Here is a 21,999-nt window from a genome sequence, read left to right as displayed (position 1 = left end):
TGAAGACATGAGTTGATCTTCCCTGCTGAGTGCTTGGAGGCGGCTGCTCAGAAGCCCTAAGGGAGATTTCATGAGGGAAGGGACAAGTTTCTTGCTCGTTTCTGCTGGGAGCTCCTTGCGACCATGGTTGTGTATCTGATGCTTCTGGGGGGGATGTGTTTGCCCGTCAAGTTTGGGAGGAGATTCTTATCCCACCTCGAGTGCTCCTTGGGTGAGGAGAAGGCAGAACCTGCCTCATCACTGTCCCTCAGCCTAAGCAATCCTGCACCCTCCTCTCCATGTCCTGGTTTGCCTCCAAATCGCCCCAAAATGTCATTATCATCAGGAGCGAAGGAAGGATCTGTACACGATGCTCAGCCCTGATGTTTTAATGGAAATACTGCGCTACAGTCGAGTTTACAACATTGGTATAGAAATCACATGGGTTGTGGGCTGAGGATCATGTTACAGAACACAAAAAGCAAGATCAAAATTAGAAAAAAAGCAAACCTCTGCTATTGTACAGGCTGGGAGCAGAGCTGGGATGTCAGATGGAGCACCAGAGGCAGAGGTCTCCCCACGGTGTGTCCCAGGGACCTGCACTAGCCCCCCTTCATTCAATGACATGCAGGCACAGGACCCCCACCAAACAGCAGCAGCTGGTACTTCTAAGCTGGCCCAAAGTCTAAATCACCAAAATTTTCTCTTCCACATCACCTTGAGCATACACCAGAATTAAAAAAAGGGGGGAAATAATAGGGGAGTGTACATGACAGCGTTGGAATGGAAGAGGACACATAAGAGCCCCTTCCTGCCTGGTTACAGCAAAGCAGGAGAAAGGTGACAGGTGATTTATTGCTAGCAAAGTGTGAAATTCCCCTGCTGGGCTCTTCTTCTCTCCCTCTTCTCCACAGGAGGCTCCCATTCCAGACCTGCTTGCTGTGCATTGGCTGCCAACGACTCGTGGCCCCTCGGGGCTGTGACTTCCACACCGGCTCCAGGTTCCCCTCCAGCCCTGCTCCCCGAACCTGGAACTAGATGATATTTATCCAACCCAGGCTGTTCTATGAGTCTGTGAACCTGCTGTCTCTAAACACAGCCTAGGAGGGGCTGAGGATGTGGCAGAGCCCTGCTCGTGGCTCCCTGTCCAGGGATGATGGAAGCCACTCCATGTGTGCAGCACTGGCAGCAGGGATTTCTGCTAGGAAAGCCACCTCCTTTTGAGGAGACACGGTGCAGTGGTGGCTGTCGTGGCTTACAGAGTCTGTGCTGACTTATTTTTAAATTCAGAATCTTCCCCCGCCTTTTATATATCTGCCAGCATTAAATTTCTCTACTTAAAAAAATATATATCCCATATGTGGATTTCTGGAGTGAAATGCACTGAGACCCCCCCCCCACTCCCTCCTCCTTCTCTTGCCCCCACACACACACACACACAGAGCAGCTCTGTCGAATACTGGCTTGGTATTTCCCATGATGTTTTCTCCAAGACAGAAAGGGAAAAATACATCAGCACAATCAGCCCCAGCTGAGTTGCTCAGCAACACTTCCCAAAAGCGAAGATCCTTGGAGCTGGAAGACAAGGTGGATAAAAATTACCCACCAGGAAAAAAGCCAAACATTAAAAAAATTAAAATTATATACTCTGTATTTATATTTCTTTCAGGCTGCTAATACCTCAGTTGTTTAACCCCCAAACACACACGCTGGCTCTGCTATTTCCTCTTGCCAGCCTTAGAAAAGGGGTTGGATTACACCTCCCTCTTCCCCCCTCCCCTCTCCCACCCCAAAACCTGCATGCTGCAACAGTGCCTCAGACCAGGAACACGGCTGTGGGTGAGCGAGTGTCTTCCTCCAGTTAAGAACAAAGACATTATTTTTTTTATTTACAAAAAAAGGAGAAAAAAGTTTCCACACAAAAGCACTACAATGATAACTCCCTTTGGTAAAAAGTGTAATAAATGTCTCCATCGGTCTGTCGGTACTAATTCTCAAGCCACCTGGTACTATGGTACACAAGAAGCTAGTACAGTTATGCTAGCACATCAAGCATAATTCCTTTAATTAAAAAAAAAAAAAAAAAAACCAAAAAGAAAAAAACCAAAAAAAATCGACAATTTGTACATTTATTTACAAAAAAGGAGGGGAACATGTTAAAATCGTGTTGTTCTCTGCTGTGTGTGTGTACGTACAAGTGTGTGAAAAGCTGGTGCATGGCACTAGGAGAGACTAGTAAACAAGCAGGTACAAAAAAAAAAAAACAAAACAAAAACAAAAAAACAAAACAAAACCAAAAACCCAAAATAAAAATAAAACAGTTCCACTGGCACTAGAAAGGACAGACCGATCTGCACAGGGTGAGTCCAGCCTGGGAGGGAGGGGAGGGAGTGAGAGGAACCCGGGGCCGCGCTGCCCCGGCCCCACGCCGGAGCCCGCTGGGAGAGGAATCCGGTGGTGACAGGCACCTGGGGATTTCGGGGACACATCCCAGCAGTCCAGGCACCTGGGGATTTCGGGGACACATCCCAGCAGTCCAGGCACCTGGGGATTTCAGGGACACATCCCAGCAGTCCAGGCACCTGGGGATTTCAGGGACACATCCCAGCGGGCCGGTGGTGGAGAGCATCCTGTTCCCCTCCCTCGCCGCTCCGGGGAGTCAAAGCCTCAACGCTGCTGGTGTGTACGAGCTCGTGGTGTTTCTCTGGGATGGCTCAGTTCAGAGAAGGGTCCTTCCTGCCCAGAAAGGGCCGGCAGCCCACGGCCCCGGGCAGAGATCCACATCCCCACGGGGAATCCCGCCGGGACGGGCTGTACCAGCCACGCACTAGTCAAGTGGCCATGTGACGGAGATGCACGGTGAGGGGAGAAAGGCATCTCCCTCCTTCCCTGGCTGCGCGCACACACACACATCCCCCGGGCTCTTGCTCGCCCCGGGGCGCTCCTAGGGCGTCTTGAATATCGTGCCGTATTTGACGCGGTACTTGTTGATGCTGACAAAGTGCAGGGTCTCTGTGTCACAGGTGGTGGTGCAGGGCACCAAGCCCTCCAAGCCTTCACCCATCAGCCACTTGTTTGTCTCGGCTGCCATTTCGCGGGGCACGTGCTCCTTGGTCCATTTGTCCACCCAGGCCTGGAACCGCTGGTGCAGCCGCTTGCTCACCCTTTCGTGGGACTGCAGAGACAGGGAGAGGGGTCAGGAAAAGGCCCCCAGACTGCAGCATAACACCGAGCTTGGCTACTGAGTGACACAAGCAAGGGGATCAAACACACAGGGAATTTGTAATGCAGGCACTGGACTAACGACAGAGGGAGAGCTCTCAAGAAGGTCCCCCTGGGCGTCTCCTCTCCAAGCTAAAACGTGGCAAAATGAGCTCAGAAATATGAAAAGTTTATGCTCTTTGTTTAATACACCAGTTCACAGGCTGGAGACACAGAACATATCCAGTGGGAGCCTGAAAGTTGCATGCCCAGCTCAGAGTGAGTCCCTTCTGCATTACCCTCCTCTGCTAGCACCCAGGACCAGGCAAGTCCTGCTCTTCCCAGCCCTTGGAGTCTGTCCCCAGCCCCTAGAGAGGGGCACAGTCCCAGGAAAGAGCAAGTTCAATGTGTGTTACACATACTGGGGACACAATTGCTATTAAGACCCAGGTCAGGTCTTACAGGCTCAAGAAGCTCTGACTTAAGAGAAACATCAGGAGAGGAAGAACTGTGCACTTTTTTGGGTAAGAGCATCTGCCTAAGGAATGTATAAAGCCATGGCTATGGTCATAATTGAAAACAGCCAATATAATTAAACCTCCAGATTAAAACTTACAGATTTTATTATTTGTTTGTTCTTCTCCCAGAGACTGACTGCTTTGGGGTGTTAACTGCTAAATCCAATAGATTTGTTTCCAAAATCCAATGTAGCTTCTACAGCTCCCTCAGTGTCTTCCAGTAACCAAGGGCTAAGCTGCACACTACATATTTAACACTTCAAGAACTTATGCTCAGATTCTCTGTGAAGAGCACTGGCACACAGTATCCTGCTTAAAAGCTTACATTTCCTTCAGGCTGGTGCCAGTTGAATGAGGTAGACAGAATTCAATCAAAATCCCCAGTATCAGCATTTCAAAGAGTCAACAGGCTGCAATAAAATGCTTTCATCTGATGTGGATGCAAAGTTTAAGAGAATTACTTTATAACTAATGAACTAAAGCCACTACCTGTATCTCATCAGCAAGAAACGTGGCAAGTAGTTGTTTCATAAACCTAAATACGTGATAGAAGGGGATGGAAATATTCCCATAAGATGAGAAAAGGAGAGTGTCAAAGCATCCAGATGACCAGATCAGTTTCCTCCAGTGCAATCCTCCTAAATTTCACCCATCTTGGATAAACCCAAACCTTTACAGCTTCCCAAACAGCTGGAAGGGCAATGCCTCCTTCCTTCCCCTGGGTCCCAGGAAACACCAGCAGCCCAGCCCGTTCTCTGGCTGGCTCCTACCTGCTGAGCTCGCAGCAGCGCGGTCCTCCTGTACATGTAATCCTCTGATTTGATCACGTACACCATCTTATAGGAGTTCAGCTTGAATTTACACTCCATCTTATCCAGGGTCTCTATGTTCTCCATGGACTTCTTACTGTTTCCCTCCTTCCCTTCCTTCTCCTGCTGCTCCCGACCACGCTGACACTTGCGGATCCGCCTCAGATTCCTGCAAACCAGAGAAGCCCTCTTGGGATTAGCACCCACCCCTGGGTGTAAACTCAGCTTAGGCACTGGATCAAGGCCAGGCTGGACAGGGTGGAAGGGGGTGGAATGAGATGAGCTCCAAGGGCCTTTCCCAGCACAGCCTGGCCACTCACCTGGGCAGGAAGACGGGTTTCTGGGCCAGGTGCTCGCGGAGCTCGGGGGAGGTAGAGTCAGAGTTGATGTACCGCTCCACGTAGTCGGACCAGCGCTGGAAGCAAGCACAGAGCACACATCAGCCACTGCCCTCCCACCAAACAACTGCAGGGCTTGAGGAGGCTAAGCTGGAAGTCATGCAGAAGAAGAACACAACAGAGCCTTCTGAAGGCTCTGCGCACCTTATGCCCAAATAGGCAGGTACAATGGTTCTTTATGAGGTTTTGAGTATTTTCTAATACGAAATAAACCAAGAGGAAGCGTTATGGCACGTCCTTGATGTTTCTTTGTCTTGTGCTAAGGGACCACGCCATCACTCAAGCTGGACACTCAACCTTGACCATCATAGTCAGCTCTCTGGACAAGCTACCCTTACCTCTGCTTCCACGGGGTCATCCGAGTTTTCCTCTTCTGTGTCCAGCAGCTCAATGGTTAACTGAACTTGACCTCTGCTCTGAATGAACATCAGCTACAACAAAAAAAAAAACAGAAGGAACTTCAGCAAGAGGAGGTATGAAATAGAAACAAACACCTTCACTTCTCACTGGGGCAAAGGGACAATGAAGCAAGTTGGCAGTTTTGAGGGCTTCTTGGGCCCTCAAAGTAAGTTTGAGGGCACGGGAAGAGATACACTCAGGCTTTTATCCAAAGTACTTCTCTGGCTCAGAAAGGGCCTGACCACTTCCTGCCTCTCCAGCAAAGGAGGTATGGATTTGATTAGCACAGGTTTATTAGCAATGTATGCAGGCAGCAGTGATTTAATGCTCAGTAAGTAGTGGCAGATCTCCCAATAGTCGACAAAATTGAGACACCAGAGAAACAGGAGAGTTTGAGCTAACAAATCAAACACAGTGGCAGCCAAGCAGTCAGTATGATACAGCCCAAAGCTGCTGTAAAGCACAGGGGATATTCACTGCTGTTCCAGGAAATTGATTCTTCCTTGAAACTTCATTTCTGAGGGGCCCTTACAGAAGCATTAACCTATGCTCCAAAAGCTGACAGCACGTGCGCTGGTTTTGGCTGGGACAGAGTTAATTTTCTTCATTTTTGGGTGCCTAAACAAGGCTCCTTTTTAAAAGACCAGTGTCTCTCCCTTCTTCAAAGGCAACCCTCAGCTCCTGTTGGTTTTGCACTGCGGTTCAGAGCCTGGCTTTACCTTGAAGCAGTTCTCCTCGGACATGAGCTGCTCGGCTTTGCGCTGGTAGGCGGCCTCCAGGAGCGTGCGGGAGGACTGGGACGCCAGGAGCCCTCCGGTGGCCCCGTTGCTGTTCTCTGACAGGTACAGGTCTGTCACCTGCACACAGATCTCATCGCTCACGATGTGCTGCAGCTGCAAACAGGAGCAACGGGGACAAGGGGAGTGTCAGGGAGGCTGCTACATCCCCATCAGAATAGAATAAAGTAAGGGGGTGACAATGGGATTGAGCTCAAGCTAAAAAATATCCCTTAGCTTCTTCCACTTGCAGATGATCTCTGCTGCTATGTGAAAAGCCTACAAGATCTTTAGAAAAATTAGCAGGTGACAAAGCACAGCTACTCAGAGAAAAACTACACACAGAGAACATTCTGATCAGCAGCAGGGGAGGAAGGGTCGGAGCTCTGTGACACAGCGTGTCCTCTCCTCACCAAGGGGCTGCTGCTGTGTCTGAGGAGAGGGGTGGGAGGTTTAAGATCAAATCCATATTTTGTGTAAGTTTAAAAATCAAAAGTCTCCCGACTGTCTTCTGAATTCAGTTAATCTCTGGACTGAAGGGCTTCTGAAGAGCAGCTCTACCCTTCTGAAAGAGGAAAGCCCTTTCAAGCTATTCCCCTTCCAGCCCCTTGTGTCTGTTTTTGTTCTTTATGCCACAAAAAGGCACAAGAATTTTTCTTTTGCTCACGCATTCTTCCTACCAACCCAATAAAAGGACTGGAGTTTAACAGCCAAAATGAACTACTCCAGCAGCCAGATAAAAGAGACAAAAGGTTTTTAGAAAAAGCATGCACTCCTACAGCACTGATGGAAAGGAAAGGAACTATTTAGATGTAATTTCTTTGGTTTTTTTTCAAAGCTAAAGCAAGATTAGCTCTGGACATGCTTTGAATACTTACACCCTAAAACACATGGAAAACTTTGTAGAGGATATTCTCAATAATTCAAACAGATCAAAAATCACTTTCTACCATTTCTCTACTATGAGGGTCAGAGAGCTGGGTGAAGAAACACCCAAAATTTACCTTCCTACCCCCGAATTCCCCACGTGGGCACACAACACAGCCTCCTGGAGCAAACAACCTGCCTGCTGTCTCTGCCCTGCCCCACCCAGCCCCCGGGCTGTGCTGCAGGCACCTGTCTGACGATGCTCTGGATCAGCTTGTCCATGGTGAAGGCGATGTAGGCGTGGATGGTGAACATCTCGCGCAGCGAGTCCTCGTACTGCGACGAGTCCATGTTCCCGTCCAGCAGGTTGCGCACCATGTCCAGGAAGGCCGGGTAATAATCCTCAACATCGATGTCCACTGCAGCAGGAGAGAAGGGGACACATGGGCACACCACCCCCAGGAAGGGCTTTGCTCCTCAGATGACCCACGTAAGCTGAAGAGTTACTTAAACTTGTCATTTATGGAGGTAAATGTTTGTACATAAAACCATACCTTTTAAGGCCACAGGTATTTTCATAATCTTTTGCTTTCTAGCTCTAGCCTTCTCCATGAGCAATTTATTTCTGAAAGGTTTTACTTAGGGAACTTGAGGATATGCAAGTGTACAACAAAAGCCCTTATGAAATAACTGCTGCATATTATCCTTCTGCTAGTGCAAGTCCTGTGTTCTCCACATCTTCCCGTCTCCTCAGGGATAATAAAAGAGAGCCCATCTTAAAGGGTCACTGCTGTCCCGTGCCTGAAGACACCAAACCCCCTGTCAACCACACTACAAACAGAAACACCCATTTGCCCCCGGCCTCCCACCAGGAGTCACTCACTGGGCTCCTTCAGTCGCAGCTGGATGGCAGGACTGTCACCCTTGTCTCGCTTTATGCCCAGCACTTCCTTCTCCCACTCCCGTTCCCGCGTCTCCTCCTCGATCTGCCGCTCGGCCTGGGTGCAGATCCGCAGCAGCCGCAAGCACAGGATCTGGTGCAGCCTCATGAAGATGTACCAGTTGCTGTTCACGTAGAAGAGGTTGTACACCTCATCCATGCCCCGCAGCTTCTGGGCTGTCGTGTTGTTGAACATCAGCTTGGTTTTGGGAGGACTGCCCCCGACACCGTTGTGCTTTTTTGCAGCCCCAGTGGCTTCGTCCACATCCATTTCCTCCTCTTCTTCCTCCTCCACATCCGAGAGTTCACCTCGCTGAGCAAACAGCAGGTCTGGAATGAAGTGATACATGATCTGCTTGATTTTGTACTTGTCCTCTTTCTGGATTCCCGTCTGCCGCTTCACGTGGTGGATGATGAGAGAGGCAGCATCTTCCAGGATCTGCTTGTCTTCATAGGCTAGTGAGAGGTGTGGGCCTGTGGGGACTCCAGCATTGTCTTCTGAAGCCTGTTCTTGCCTCTACAAAGGACAAACAGCATAAAAATCAGCCTAAACAATCCCTCTCCACCACCCAAGAGCATACTAGAAACTGATTTCCTCCCTCACCAAGCTGTGAGGAAGAGGAACCGAAACTGCACCAGCAAAGTGCATAAACTCGAGGGAAGGAAACTGTTGGTGACCCTCTCACCTCATCATAGATGCTTTCAATCTCATTGAGGAGACTCTTTGACCTTAGGACCTTGGTATCATTCTGCTTGAAGTTGATGCCCTGGTGGTCCAAGGATTTCAGGTAATACTTCTCATTCTGCTCTCGCCAGACTTTATTAAATCCTCTCTGGGCTTCTCGCCACTCTTCCTCTTTCATCTTTAACCTTGGATCAAGAAAACAAAGGTGAGCTAAGAGGTGAGCATATAAGAAAAACCTCAGCCTGTGGTGCTTGGTGAGTGTTGACAAGAGCTGAAATCCCAATGAAATGGGCATGGATCAAAGATACACCACAGAAAGGAGCTTTCCAGGAGGTGCCCCCTGGACACACCCTTCTGGAGAAACCACTCTGGGTTTCCTTCACATTTAGGTAAAACCACGCAGGAACAAAGCAGCCCCAGAAGAGGGAATAAAGGGACAGGGAAGGCAAAAAAGCTGGCCCTGGGTCTCTCAGAAATGCCCAGAAAGCTCCACCAATGGAAGAGGGGCAGCTTAGTTTGGACAACTAAACAAAGCATGGACACCTGAGTATCCTGGGAATGCACTCCTGAACCTTGACTCAGCATCCCAAGGAAAGCACCCCTGATTCAGCTGAAGAAGGGCAGGGAAACTGGGACCTTGCAGGTATCCTAGGAAGGCTGCTCTGCCCAGCTCCAAAACACAGGACCAAGAGCCCCACAGAGATAAAACAGCACGTGCTGCTTACACATCCCCTTGACCTTCCCCAGGGAGTTGCAGCAGCCATTCCTCTTTAACTGAGGAAGGGGAGGCTGACAACAGAAACATTCCTCAGGGAATCTGAGGATAGCAGAGAGACCATGATCTGGGCACACTGACCCACAGGATTTGGAAAGGGATCACAGTTAGCCCTGGGACAACAGTTCCCTTACCTTACACACAGTGCTGACACCAGGGAAGAAAAAAAGTTTAAAGAGGAGACAACAAAAGCTCTACATCCCTCCAGCTGAGCTGTAAGGATTTTGCTTCAGGAGGGCAATTCCCTCTAGGTGATTATTATGGAATACACCAACTGTCCAGAATATAAATGAACTTTTTAGCTTCACAGAATAATAGAATCATGGAATGGCTTGGTTCAGAAGGGACCTTACAGATCATCCTGTTCCACCCCCTGCCATGGACAGGGACACTTCCCACTGGACCACATTGCTCCCAGCCCTGCCTGGCCTTGAACACTTCCAGGGCTGGGGCAGCCACAACCTTCTGGGGCAAATTCACAGCCTTGTGGAGGGCACACTCCTTAGAGGCAGAAATCAGCCACTTTTCCATCAACCTGGAGGGCACAGAGTGCCTTACCCTGGGGAAGGGACCCTGGGGCAGGGTGCTGGGGCACTCAGTACCTTTTCAGTACGATGGGCACGGCCACAGAGGGGTTCTTGCGGAGCCCATCGATGATGTCAGCTGCTTTGTCAGCGTATATCCTCTGGAGAGCCTTGCGGTGGATCACCTCCGAGGTGCCCCCCAGGGTGTTGTCCAGCCGGAATTTGGCCTGCTCCTCCGCAGACAAGCGCGACAGCTTCTTCTGGATTGCCTCGAGAACGCGGATGGTTGCCAGGTTGGTCTCCAAGACGACATCCAGCTGGAGAGAAGAGTGCATTAGCCGTAGCATTTGAATAGACAAAACATGATACTTCACGGAGGCAAACATTCGAGTGACGCGAAACAAGAAGCTGCGCCTGTTTAACAAGGTGTACTCGAGCACTTTGGTGTTCAGCTGCTCTAAAATAATCCAATTACGTTTCATCTGCTACCTAAATAATACTGTGGAAGAATTTAAAGGCTACCAGAATGATACAGTTCGGAAATTACATCTTCCAGCTGGGAACAGAACACAATTGACAGTTACTCTACAAAAGGATGTGCCAAATCTGTGTAGATTCAGGTAATTGCCCAGCTAACTTCCATTTCCAGTCAAAATGTCAGTCATTTAAAATCCTGAACATATTGCTTTGCAGATGATTACAGGGGAATGCATGTTCTCATGCACTATGTGGGCAGGAAGAACAGAAAAGATGCAACAATTCCATGCTGGCCATTCAACAATTTCACATGGAGCGGGGTGAACGAAATACTCCACACAAAAGGTGAGGGGCAGTGGTGGCAGCTTAGTGGTTATGCAGCCACTGCTTCTTGCACGAAGAGAAAACAAGCTTTTATGCCAAAACCCAGGTGGCAGACACAATAAAAGATGCAGAAATAAAGGTATCATCACATCAAACTCTTTAACTGTTCACAGAACAGAGCTTCCTGAGACATGAACCAAGGAAAAGCAATTTACCTCAAAACGCTCATCCTCACACCTGTAGATGTGCTCTTCATACTGGGTCTTCTTGGAGCTCACAAATGTGGAATCTTCAGACCAGGATGGGAAGGAGACCCAGGTGTCATTCAAAACCTTTGAGGGAGAACAAGAGTCGTGGTCAGTGTTCAAGGGGATCACACCTGGCCAGTTTCAAGAGCAGTCTTCTGATGGGACAATCTAATTCCCAGCTGGAAAAAGTGTGTTTGCCTTCCAAAGCTCAGCATTCACAGGGCAACCCCAAACAGCCAAAACCCAAACAGCCAGGCAGTCTGAAAAATTCATAGGCTGGAGCTGTGAGAAAAAACCTTGCGGGAGAAGAGGAAAATAAAGGTGAAAGGAGCTTTTTCTGCTACTTTGGATTAGTCAGCTGCAACCAGCTGGTTCCCCATGTGTGATTCACCATCAACACTGTATGGTCACCACAGCAGACCTGACTGCTAGACAGGACACAGTTGTTGCCTCCAAATAAGGCTAATTGGAAGTATAAAACCATACCCCAGCATCACCTTTCCTGACAAAACAGCTCAGCACCTGCAGCTTTCAATATAGGAGCAGAACATTAAAAAGCAAACAAGCAAACAACCCAACAACCACCTCAAAGAGGCCAAAGGCAAAGAAACAATGATTTTGGCAGGCAGTCTTGAAAACCAGGTCCAGTTTCCATAAACCCAAAGTCTGAACAACTGAGTCATTAGATTCTCCCAGGGAAAAAAAGTTTGTAGCTGCATCACACACAAGAAGCTTTTGAGAGACATGTCAAGACATGGATTAAAAATTCAGCATTTCAGGGAGAAAGAAAGATGCATCTGAGGGAATACGTGGGAGAATCTGTCTACAGAAAACATGATTTTCTTTTCAAGTTGGCCTAGAGACAAGTCTGAAAGCAGACTAAGTGAGAATTTAGGTAAAAAGGTAGCAATAATCCTGAATTACATACATACCTTGTAAAGGACCTCTGAGATCACATCAAGACCACACAGAAAACCAGTTCTGTCATCTCCTACTAAAGTTTGCAATCTTAATGTTCCTTTCAGAGGTCATACCACATAACACATCATAAATAAGATGTAGGAGCATTAGGTATGTCAGTAATTAACCATCATAACTATTCAGTAGGTTTTTCTCCAGCTGCCTCCCAACTCTCTAAGCAAACCTTTCACAAACGCTGCCGGAGAAGAGCCGATGCCAACCATCAAAGCCACGTGGGTACCACAACTCCCAGCACAACCCAGTTCCTAGACTGACACCTCACCCTGTGCAACAGCTTCTGGATATGATCCAGATGTTTATGGGAGTGCCACCAGGAATTCCTGAGGTGTGCTCCCCTGGGGCTGCCACACGCCAGGATGCTGTGCCCACACACGCCTGGCTGCAGGAGCAGCAGGGAGCAGTGTGCAGCAGTGCTGGGCAGGCAGCTGCCTGGCCCCAGCCCCGTGCCCACCACCACCAGACGTGCCCTGACACCCCCAGGATGTGCCCTGACACCTTTCCAACACGGGGATAGAAACGAAATCCCCCATCCTGCTCCGTTTTGCTCGCTTTTGCTCCGATGCTTTAAAAAGGCTGGCAAGAGCCTTGCTCTGTGGCACAGCCCCTGCCTTACCTCTTTACACAGTGGAGTCCTCCCCGTGCACTTGGGCTGCTGGTAGCTCTTGGGCAAGGCTCTGTAGCTGGAGCCCAGCCTCTTGCAGGAGGCATAGTCAATCTCCATGGCAATCCCCTCAGTAGCCCGTTCCTTGGGATACGTCTCCATGTGAACAGACTCCTTATATCCCAGAAAGTTTTTAAACCAAGTGAACAGTTCTGGGAATTTCCTGAAATAAAAGGGATGAAGTGAAAAACGAGCTAAACAGAATGCAAACAGCACCGAGCTGCGATGCTGAGGCTAGAATTGATTACTACAGACAACCTTCTAAATTATCAATCTGGTGAGAAGACCCTCTCTGCTCAACCCCACTCCCACAGAGCCTGACCAAATGGGAAGCAAGCACCTGCTGTTGATCAGGTGGGGATTGCTCTCCTGGTGCAACTAAGGTGCTTTAGGATTAGTGACCAGCAAGGAGCAGCTGTCAAAGCTTGTGCTACGGGGACAGCACTCGTGGCACAGTCACACTGGGTCTCCCCAAACTACCCTGGTACTGAACTCAGGCCAGGCTCCTCGTTGTTTGCCAATGGTTTGAACCTTAAACCAGGCCTTTCCTTTCCAGAGGCAGCAAGAAGAAACCAAAAGGCAATTCTGTAACTGTACAAAAGGTTTCAGTGCCGAGCAATTGCTTCAACCAGACTTCACAGAGCAGCATGAAATCATAGAGCAACCTTTGCCTACAAGGCCCAAATTTGCCTGAAAAATTGATTTGTCTAAAATAAGCATTTGTTCATATCCTCTTATTTCATGCAAAGCTCCAGCAACAGGATGAACTGAACCTGTTGCTAACTGAATCATTAGTTATTCATTGCTTTTTCATTATATGGCAAAAGATAATGTCCAACTCCAGAATAAAAAAAAACTCTGTATTGTATCTTTCCCTATAGTTAGGAACACAGGCAACAGATGGGAAAAGTACAGAATTTTCTTGTCAAATATTGCACCTTTTCCACCTAAAGTCAGGCATCCTGCTGATGCCTGGCTAATTGCAGTGGGCCTACAGAGCAAGTGGAAGCTCCTTAGGGCAGTTCCCTGCACAGTAGCTACTGTAATGGGGTCCTGAACCCAATTTATGTTGCTACTGCCTTCTCCCTTGGAACCAGCAATTCAGTGCCCAGGCAAAAGAAACACTAATCCTGCTGCCCAAAGTTGATGAGAGGATATCTGTTAATTTTAACCAATTAATAAAGCTGTTCTGTACACTGTTGGCAATCATGAAAGTCGTAAATTCCTATTTAAAGTACAGAGCTCCCTAACAATTTTGGTTTTGTGACAGAATTCAGCTGCTTTTTGGAAACTTTAGTGAGTTTATATCAGCACTCTGCTTTTTTTAGGGGGGGACACTTACTGTGTAATTAGACAATTGATCTTTTCTCAAATGACATAGTTGGAGAATGATTCCAGAGCAAGAAACTGCAATAACAGCCTGCTAATAATTTTGTTTGCCCTACTGGAAAGAGAAGGCACACAGCAAGCAACACCAGTACTGCTCCTGCACGCTGCCTGTCAGGACACAGCTGGGAATCTCTCTGGGATAAGGAACAGGAAAGGGCAGCGCAGAAGATTGCAATGAATGTTTCTTTCCTGGCTCCACAAGAGAAAGAGACCAGGAAAGGGGCTGCACTTACCCCAGGAATGGGGAGACCAGCTGCACGAGCTCAGCCCTGGAGATCACCTCCTGGTTGAAGATGACCAGGCAGCGCAGGAAGTTCTCGTACGCCTCGGTGCTGCGCAGAGCTTTGCGGACCTGAGCCAGAGCAGAGGAGACAAGAGGAGCTGTCAGGGTGACACTCAGCAGGAGACCTGGGTTTGACACTGTGTCTCCCACCCAGGCACACAAATCTTTGAGCTGAACAGAGAGAACTTGCCCTGTACACAGGGCCAGACAAACTGGTACTGCTGGGAGCCACCCCCACGCTGGGATCCCCTGCAATGTCAGCACTGGGGCATTACTCTAAGAAAGGAGCTGCAAGTGAAGAACTAAATCCTTCAGAGAGCCCTGTAACAGCTGGATTACAGAAGACTGGAATCATGGAAAACATCAGTTGTAACTGCAGCACCACAAACCCACCCAGGCTGCTTTTAAACTTCAGAGAGTATTTCAAGCAGGGAGTGGGGGGTATGAGACCATGCCCTGGGTAACACCTCTCCAGCCTCTGCCTGCTTCCAGCTTGGATTGTCACAGAAATCCTCCTTCTGTAACCTCTCTAATCCTCCTTCTGTAACCCTGATCTTCACAGAATGAGGAAACCAAACTATTCATCTCAACACCACTACCTTTCCCACAAGAACAGCAGGATCTACACATCAGACTGAGATCTATCACTGTTAAATTATTCATCATTATGGTTATAATTCTACAGCAGGGATTTCTAGGTTTACTCATGTTAACACCTACACACCCTCCAAGCAATAAATTGGTTCCCAGTTACTATTAGCTGGTTCCCATCACGCTGCAGAATTCACCAGATCAGCAGGGAGCAACCAAGACTGTCATCAGTGCGTGAATATTGCTTAAAAGGATGGTTTTAACTTCATCCCATACTCCCCTCTGAGCTATAAGGCACTGTATGGACATCTCAGAGAAGACACCAAGGTACCACTTGGAAACATCCCATATCTCCTTCACTCGTGCTAAACCAGCAACAGGTAACAACCGTGCAATTAATTAGATTAATCTCTGAGGGAAAAAATTAAAAAAAAAACCAGCCCAATGTAAATATGAATCAGGTGCTTTGTAAACTGAGCTCCCCCACTGCAGCCAGCTGGCTGTAGATGGGTACAAGCTGTGCCAACACAGCAAGACACACCACGCACATCATCAGCTGTAGGGAGATTTTATAAAGGGGAAAACCATTTGGAGTGTAGGTTACAGGGAAAAACTCCCATTCCCTCAAACAAATTGCAGCAGATGGAAAGCTGGAGAAGGAGCTTTGGGGAAAAGACACATGTAAAATTATCACCAATTTAAAAAGAAATTCAATGTATCTGACTTAGAGGTCGCAGGATACATCTGAGGTCAAGCTGTGATAAAAATCCAGATGTGTACACTGAAAGGACATACATCAAGGACGTGCAACATCTGCATCCTGCCTCTCACCTTCTCGAAGAAGAGAGATTCTGTCCCCACACCATGTTTGCTGGCTTCTGCCAAGGACTGGTCTTTCAAACCAAGCAGCTTTGGTTTCTTCTGTTATCAAAAAAAAAAAAAAAGAAAGGCAATTAAAAATAAAAGGTGTGTTCAGCAAGTTGGGATAATTTGATTATCTATCACACCTGAGTGCCAGCTCCCTGACCCCACCATGTGCTTCCCATCAAAAAAAAGTGGCTGTTTTTAAGAAGAAAAGACTATTAAAACATGTGCTACAAGTTAATTTACTGAATGTTAATAAGTAGCATGCCACTCCAAATATTTGTGATACATTGTTTCACCCTTTCCTGTAACTAGCTGATTGTTTCAATCACAGGGAAGCATATCTGACTTTGATAACAAGTTTGGAAAACTGCCAGAATAGATGATTTTCCTACCACTCATCCAGTTCTGCGAGTCTTACACCTCCCCAGAATGACAATTTTTTTCTCTCTTACATTCTACTGAAAGATGCTTCATTTTCCCCATCCTCAGAAAGGTTGTAGGTGCCTCCAAAATGTGCTTTATTTTGGTGCCCTCGATTTGAAGAGGAGGAGAAAGGGCAGAAGGGGACTTAAACGCTACAATTATGCCTGCTAATGCTTTTCATGACAAAGGAAGATATACTGGCTTCAAAAAAAGCAGGCAAATGTATCCCTCATGCACAAACACGAGGCCACCTGGCCACAGGACAATTTTTGTTGCACTACAAAGCCTCGCTGCTCTCACAAATCATGCGTCATTTGAAAAGGGCAAACTCTGCTGAGAGAATAATCATTTATCATTGTATTAAAAGCTTTATCACAAGAAAGATGAGCAAACATGATTCTACTGCATCTGTTTCAGGTTCTACTACAACAAAGCTTTCAGGCACACCTTCTCAGCTCGTGCCTTAGGAACATTTGCTACAAATATTGGGAACATTTATTCTGTGGCATTACTGACACTTTTGTCTCCACACTTCATAACTCCCCCTCATTAAACACTGCTAATAAAACTACATCTTTATTAGAGACTGATGAAAACTCTTAGTTACTTTAATGTCCCACCCTCAGGAACAGATACCACCACCAGTTGCCAAAACTGAGAGGCAAAGACTTGCGCTTGGAAACAAGAACTTCAGAAAGGTTTAAAGACAAACACTATTTTCCATGTTCTCAAGCTGCACCCTGTGCCACAAAAACCACAAGGACTTGGAAGACACATGCTGCTGTGCCCCAGCCCCCTGGACAAGCAGGGCTCTGAAGGAGCAGCCCAGGCTCTTACCTTCACCGGAGGGGTGGCTCCGGTGCCCGAGTGCCGTCGGATCTGGCAGCCGTTCTGGTTGGGTCTCTGCTGCTTGTTGTTGAGCTGTGGCTTCTTCACTGTGCCCCCGTGGTCATTCCTGACTGATTCCACTTTCTCTGCAGTTGTCTTACTCAACAGCTTGGTCAGAGACAAACCCATAAGATCATTAGGGCTACGTTCCACACAAAATGTCACCGAATGGGCCGGGTTGGAAAGGACCTTTACGGTCACTCGGCTCCAATGCCATGGTCAGGGACACCTCTCACTATTCCAGGTTGCTCAGAGTTCCATTGGACCTGCCCTTGAACACCTCCAGGGATGGGGCAGCCACAGCTCCTCAGGGTAGCCTGTGGCAGTGTCTCACCATCTTCACAGGGAAGAATTTTTTTCTATTATCTAATCTAAACCTACTCTTTTCAGTTGGAAGCCATTCCCCCTTGTCCTGTCACTCCATGCCCTTGTAGAGTCTCGCTCCATCTTTCTTTAAGGCTCTCTTCAGGTACTGGAAGGCCACAATTAGGTGACCCCTGAGCCTTCTCTTTTCCAGGCAGAACAATCCTAATTCTCTCAGCCTTTCCTCACAGGAGATGAGGATCATCCCTCTGATGATCTTGGTGGCCTCCTCTGGACCTGCTCTGACAGATCCATGTCCTTCCTGTGCTAGGGACCCCAAAGCTGGATGCAGCAGACCACAGGGGTCTGCTGCTCCTCCTAGCTCTAGATGAACAATGGATATTACAACAACTTAGAACAACCCTTTTAGGCAAAGGAATTGCATTTAAAATAAAGTTATTTAAGAGACAAGTTGTAGCCAGAAAACACAGTCTACCCCCCTGACCTCCTTCCTTACACCCCAGGAAAGTTACAACAAAAGCACATTTTTCTGAACATACAGAACAGTCTGCACTAGGTATTTCATCCTATCTGCAAGGCTACTCACCACAGAGCTGTTGGCATCAGGCAGGAACTGCCCAAATTCTGAGAGCAGATCCTCCTGGTTCTTGAAGAGGCGAGCCACCTGGGCATAGACCTCCTGCTCTGTCAGGGCTGGCGTGTAGTTCCCTCCTGCCTCCTTGGCATTACGCTGCTCTTTCTGCCAGAGGAAAGAGGAGAGGTGTCAGAAGAAAGGATGCACAAACTATTCAAGTGACAAAGGAAAAACAAACTTTCAGTGATAGAAATAACAGCAAAGGTCTCAGCTTCTTACGTAAAGAATCAGTCTATATTAATAGTATGACTCTCATATATTCTAAATATCTATACTTATGTATACTATAAATACATCCCAAATGCCCAACTGGCCCTGGAACAGTAAGACACTGACCAAGGAAGTGGTTTTTTGCTTTTAACATAGAGCTACAGCCACATTGCCTCATCCTGACACATGCTCATAGAAAAATGCCAAACCCAGTTTTTAAACAAGCATTGCAGACGCTTCCAAACAAAGATGATGGATTGAAATCTATTACTTCATACAGCTACGTAATCTTTTTAACTTTGCTTATTTCAAGCAGAATTCAAGACCAGGCTGGACAGGGCTTGGAGCAATCTGACCTAGTGGAAGGTGCCCCTGCCCATGGCAAAGGGTTGGACTAGATGATCTTCAAGGGTCCCTTCCACTCTATGATTACCTGCTGACCACTGCTAGTACAGCAGAAGACCCAAATGCAAGATTTGGACCCCACTCCAAAAGCAAAGCAAGAGCAATAACCACACGCAGCCACAAATTCACATTTCCCACGCTCACCTGATACGTATGGAGAATCTCCAGGAAGGCTTTGTAGATATCTGGCTGTCCCTGGAACCGGTTTTTGATCTTGTTGACATAGTTGATGGCGTGGTTGAACTCCACGGGCTGATTGTTCTGCAGGGATGGTGTGGTGCCCAGAGAGATTGTCACAGGCGTGTGCGGCTGCACCGGCGGCGAGCGCGGCGACGCGTACGGCGGGATCGGGGGCGTCTGCTGGCTGGCAGGAGTGTGAGCCTGCAACTGCGATGGCTGAGGAGAACACAGGCTCTGTTAGGAAGCAGCAGATTCCCCCCTCATGGTCAGGATAAAGGCACTTTGAATCCACTTAGGGACAAATATATAAATAAACAAATAAATAAAAAATAGAGAAATATTTGGCGGGCCAGCAGAGACTAAACCGCATCACGGAGACAAAATGCCTGAGCCGTTCAAGCAGCTGTTACTAAGATGATTTCCCTTGCTAATTGCTTTGGACTGAAACCTGACAAGAGACACAAACTACCTCAAAAACTTCACAGAGCCAAAATGCGTGAGTATGGCTGGCTCCAACACTGCAAGTCGCTTTGGGACTAGTGAGCAATTGTGGGATGTATGAAGGCAATAGCAAGGGAAAACATGAGTTTCTTGAGACAAAAAGCAGGCAGTGAGTAATTATTTTGAATACTCTCAATGGATGTTGAAGAGCCAGGTGAAAATTTAGTTTTGAGGTGGCAATTCTAAATGGAAATGGAAGTACTTATCCCCCTCACATTTTACATTTCAAAACTTGTATTACACAGTTTTCAGGACTGAGAATGTAAATAACTGTCTTAGGATGGCCATAAATATCCTGTTACAACGTCCTGCCTTGCTCAGCTACAGCTTTACCTGCCTGGTAGGGACATCTTACCTCATTGTCTAGCCTCATTGTCCCTCAGGCTCATTTTAAAGCTTCAGCAAGGATAGTTCAACACTTTGCAGGTTTGATAGGGAGAAAACCACTTATCCCATGGTGTTAAGAAGGAGACTGCTACATCATTACTGAGAGCATGTGCCTCTTCAGAAAAAATCCCTGAAATCTAGCACAGGCAAGTCCATTCTGGAATGATCTGCAATGTCCACTTTGGCAAATCTTTTAGCAAATCTTTCAGCATGTTTTTGTTTGCCATTTCTGAGCAGGAAGTTGCATGTCCCAACAATGTTTGCCCAGAGATCAGCTAACCGCCACATTTCAAATCCTGCTGCTTTTTAACTGCATGTTACCTTTTCCTTCAGCTTTTCCAGACAATTGTTATCTAACACTTTAGGGATTAACCCTTGAAACTTTGGAGATTTCCTCCCTAAGGCTCTGAAATATTTTCGCACTTTGAGGCTAAAATACACATCATTTCATCTGGAGTAGTCTCCTTGAACATCTATTATCCTGTTCTGTTTCACATAAAATATATCTTTTGGACAGTAGCATCTGGATTATATCTAAACCAGAGTGAAATTTCCTTTGTTACTCAAAGGTCTCTGTTTTGGGCACACACAACCCATACCTACAGGCAACATCATGGTCATTTTGCTAAACTCTTGCACTTTAGATGTTGCCAATAACTCCAGAACCTTTCCAGCTGACAGCTGAACCAGACCCCTCTACAAAAACCATTCAATCTGAAAACAAGACTTCAAGCAATGCAGGAGCCACCAAATAACAAATGAAGGTTTCCTAAAGGCTTAATTGCCTCAAGCATTTGAAATGACTCACACACTTTCACACCAAAGAGAACATCTTTATCACAACCTCTGTTTTATAGACAATTTCTTGGGACTTTAGGTCTAAGACAATACACACAAAAGCAGGCAGCTAGTGTGTGACCAGTGCTTTAACTAGGAACCTTTTCCCTAGGTTGCTGGATCACTTCTTGAATAATGTGTGTGCCATTTACCAGATGCTCTGACTGTCTCTCAGTTCCCCACTGCCAGCAACAAGGCTCTTCCAAACCCTTAATGTTTTGGAAAGCTAATTTGAATTGCTGTCAAATTAACTACGACTGCATCTTCAAGTCTGAAAACGAGAAACTAATCCAGCAGCAGAAGGGGAACACACGAAGGTTCACAAATACTGTGGGAAAGCAGCGCGGAAGTTCATTTTTCACACTCTAGCTGCACACCAGCTTCAGCTGGAGGCAGCAGGATCTATCCTCTCTCACTGCAGGTCACCCAGAGTCCCTCACCTTGCTGATTTTGGCAGGTGTGGGCTGTGGTGCTGGCTGTGCTGGTGTCGGGGTCGACTGCGCCGAAGGCTGCGACGGATGCGGCGGCTGCGGCTGCGGCTGGGGCTGCAGCCCGTGCGTGGGGATCTGGTGGACCTGCCCCGGCGTGGTCACGTTCACCATGTCATTGGTCTGCACCTCAATCTTGTAGCCAGGTGGCAGGAAGGTGTTGAAGCCCATGATCAGGTCTGGGTGGCCCTTGAAGAGCTGCGACACGCGGCTGATCACGCCCGGAGTGTCGATGCTGGGGAAGGAGGAAGATCACAATGTCACCTTGCAGTGGGACAAGGTTCCCCACACAGCAATCTTCCACTTGATTGTTTTTCCCCCCCCTTATCATCCCTAACCTATGCAGCAATGCAATACTGAGTCCTACAAACTGACTGCTGAACTCAAGAGTGACATTAGCATTATTTTATCAGCCCAGACAGCGTTTTATATCCATGAGATCCAGTCCCAAGTCTGACCATTATTAATGGGCAGACAACCAGATGAGTCAGCTGTCAAGGCTGAACTTATGAACTCCCACTCTAGGCAGAGATTTAGTATAAATGAAGGGATGCATTTCATTTTCAAAAAATAAAGCACACAACTGCTTTAACATCATTGTCCTGGTGTGTTATTCTGTATACAAAGGATAGAATTCAGCTCCTGCCCTGTGCTCCCATGTCCACACACACTCTTTCTAACCTGGAAGGAAGAAGCAAATGCAGCTAGTTACCTTTGAGATTTAAATTCCTTCATAATATCCAAAAAGTCATTGTAGACCTGTGGCTGACTACCAAACTGTAGCTTCACCTGGTCAAGGTAAGACAATGCATCCTCCACCTGGAGACAGACCAGACAGGTTATATTAGCAGAGAAGATTTGATTTCACCTCCCATTGTTCTGTAAAACACTCAGCATTTGAAAACACAGCTGTTAGCCCTGAGCCTGGGCAGGGAATTAAGGAGCAAAAAGCTCACCAGCCTGGTTTGTGTACTACCAGCACTGTTTGAATAAGAGGTACTCACTCCACCCTCCTGGCCCACAAGATAAA

At 47.4% G+C, this 21,999-nt stretch overlaps 1 protein-coding gene across 2 annotated transcripts in view; it reads right to left on the bottom strand.

The window, feature by feature from the left end:
* Positions 1–2,027: 2,027 nt before the first annotated feature.
* SIN3A (SIN3 transcription regulator family member A) overlaps positions 2,028–21,999 on the bottom strand; it is a 30,813-nt gene continuing 10,841 nt past the window's right edge. For both annotated transcript variants that reach the window (XM_084213493.1, XM_084213494.1), the window contains exons 4-21: positions 21,682–21,788; positions 20,922–21,204; positions 18,721–18,972; positions 17,914–18,066; positions 16,953–17,111; positions 15,657–15,746; positions 14,185–14,303; positions 12,515–12,725; positions 10,888–11,004; positions 9,950–10,188; positions 8,574–8,757; positions 7,831–8,404; positions 7,197–7,366; positions 6,024–6,197; positions 5,244–5,336; positions 4,828–4,922; positions 4,469–4,676; positions 2,028–3,154 (exon numbers count right to left, since the gene is read on the bottom strand). In XM_084213493.1, coding sequence (XP_084069619.1) covers positions 2,924–3,154; positions 4,469–4,676; positions 4,828–4,922; positions 5,244–5,336; positions 6,024–6,197; positions 7,197–7,366; positions 7,831–8,404; positions 8,574–8,757; positions 9,950–10,188; positions 10,888–11,004; positions 12,515–12,725; positions 14,185–14,303; positions 15,657–15,746; positions 16,953–17,111; positions 17,914–18,066; positions 18,721–18,972; positions 20,922–21,204; positions 21,682–21,788 — 3,459 coding nt within the window. In that variant the 3' untranslated portion in view covers positions 2,028–2,923. The remainder of the gene's footprint in view (positions 3,155–4,468; positions 4,677–4,827; positions 4,923–5,243; positions 5,337–6,023; positions 6,198–7,196; positions 7,367–7,830; positions 8,405–8,573; positions 8,758–9,949; positions 10,189–10,887; positions 11,005–12,514; positions 12,726–14,184; positions 14,304–15,656; positions 15,747–16,952; positions 17,112–17,913; positions 18,067–18,720; positions 18,973–20,921; positions 21,205–21,681; positions 21,789–21,999) is intronic.

The sequence above is a fragment of the Fringilla coelebs genome, assembly GCF_963513975.1.
Source record: "Fringilla coelebs genome assembly, chromosome: 12".
NCBI lineage: Eukaryota > Metazoa > Chordata > Aves > Passeriformes > Fringillidae > Fringilla > Fringilla coelebs.
This window is presented reverse-complemented; position numbering and strand designations above follow the sequence as displayed.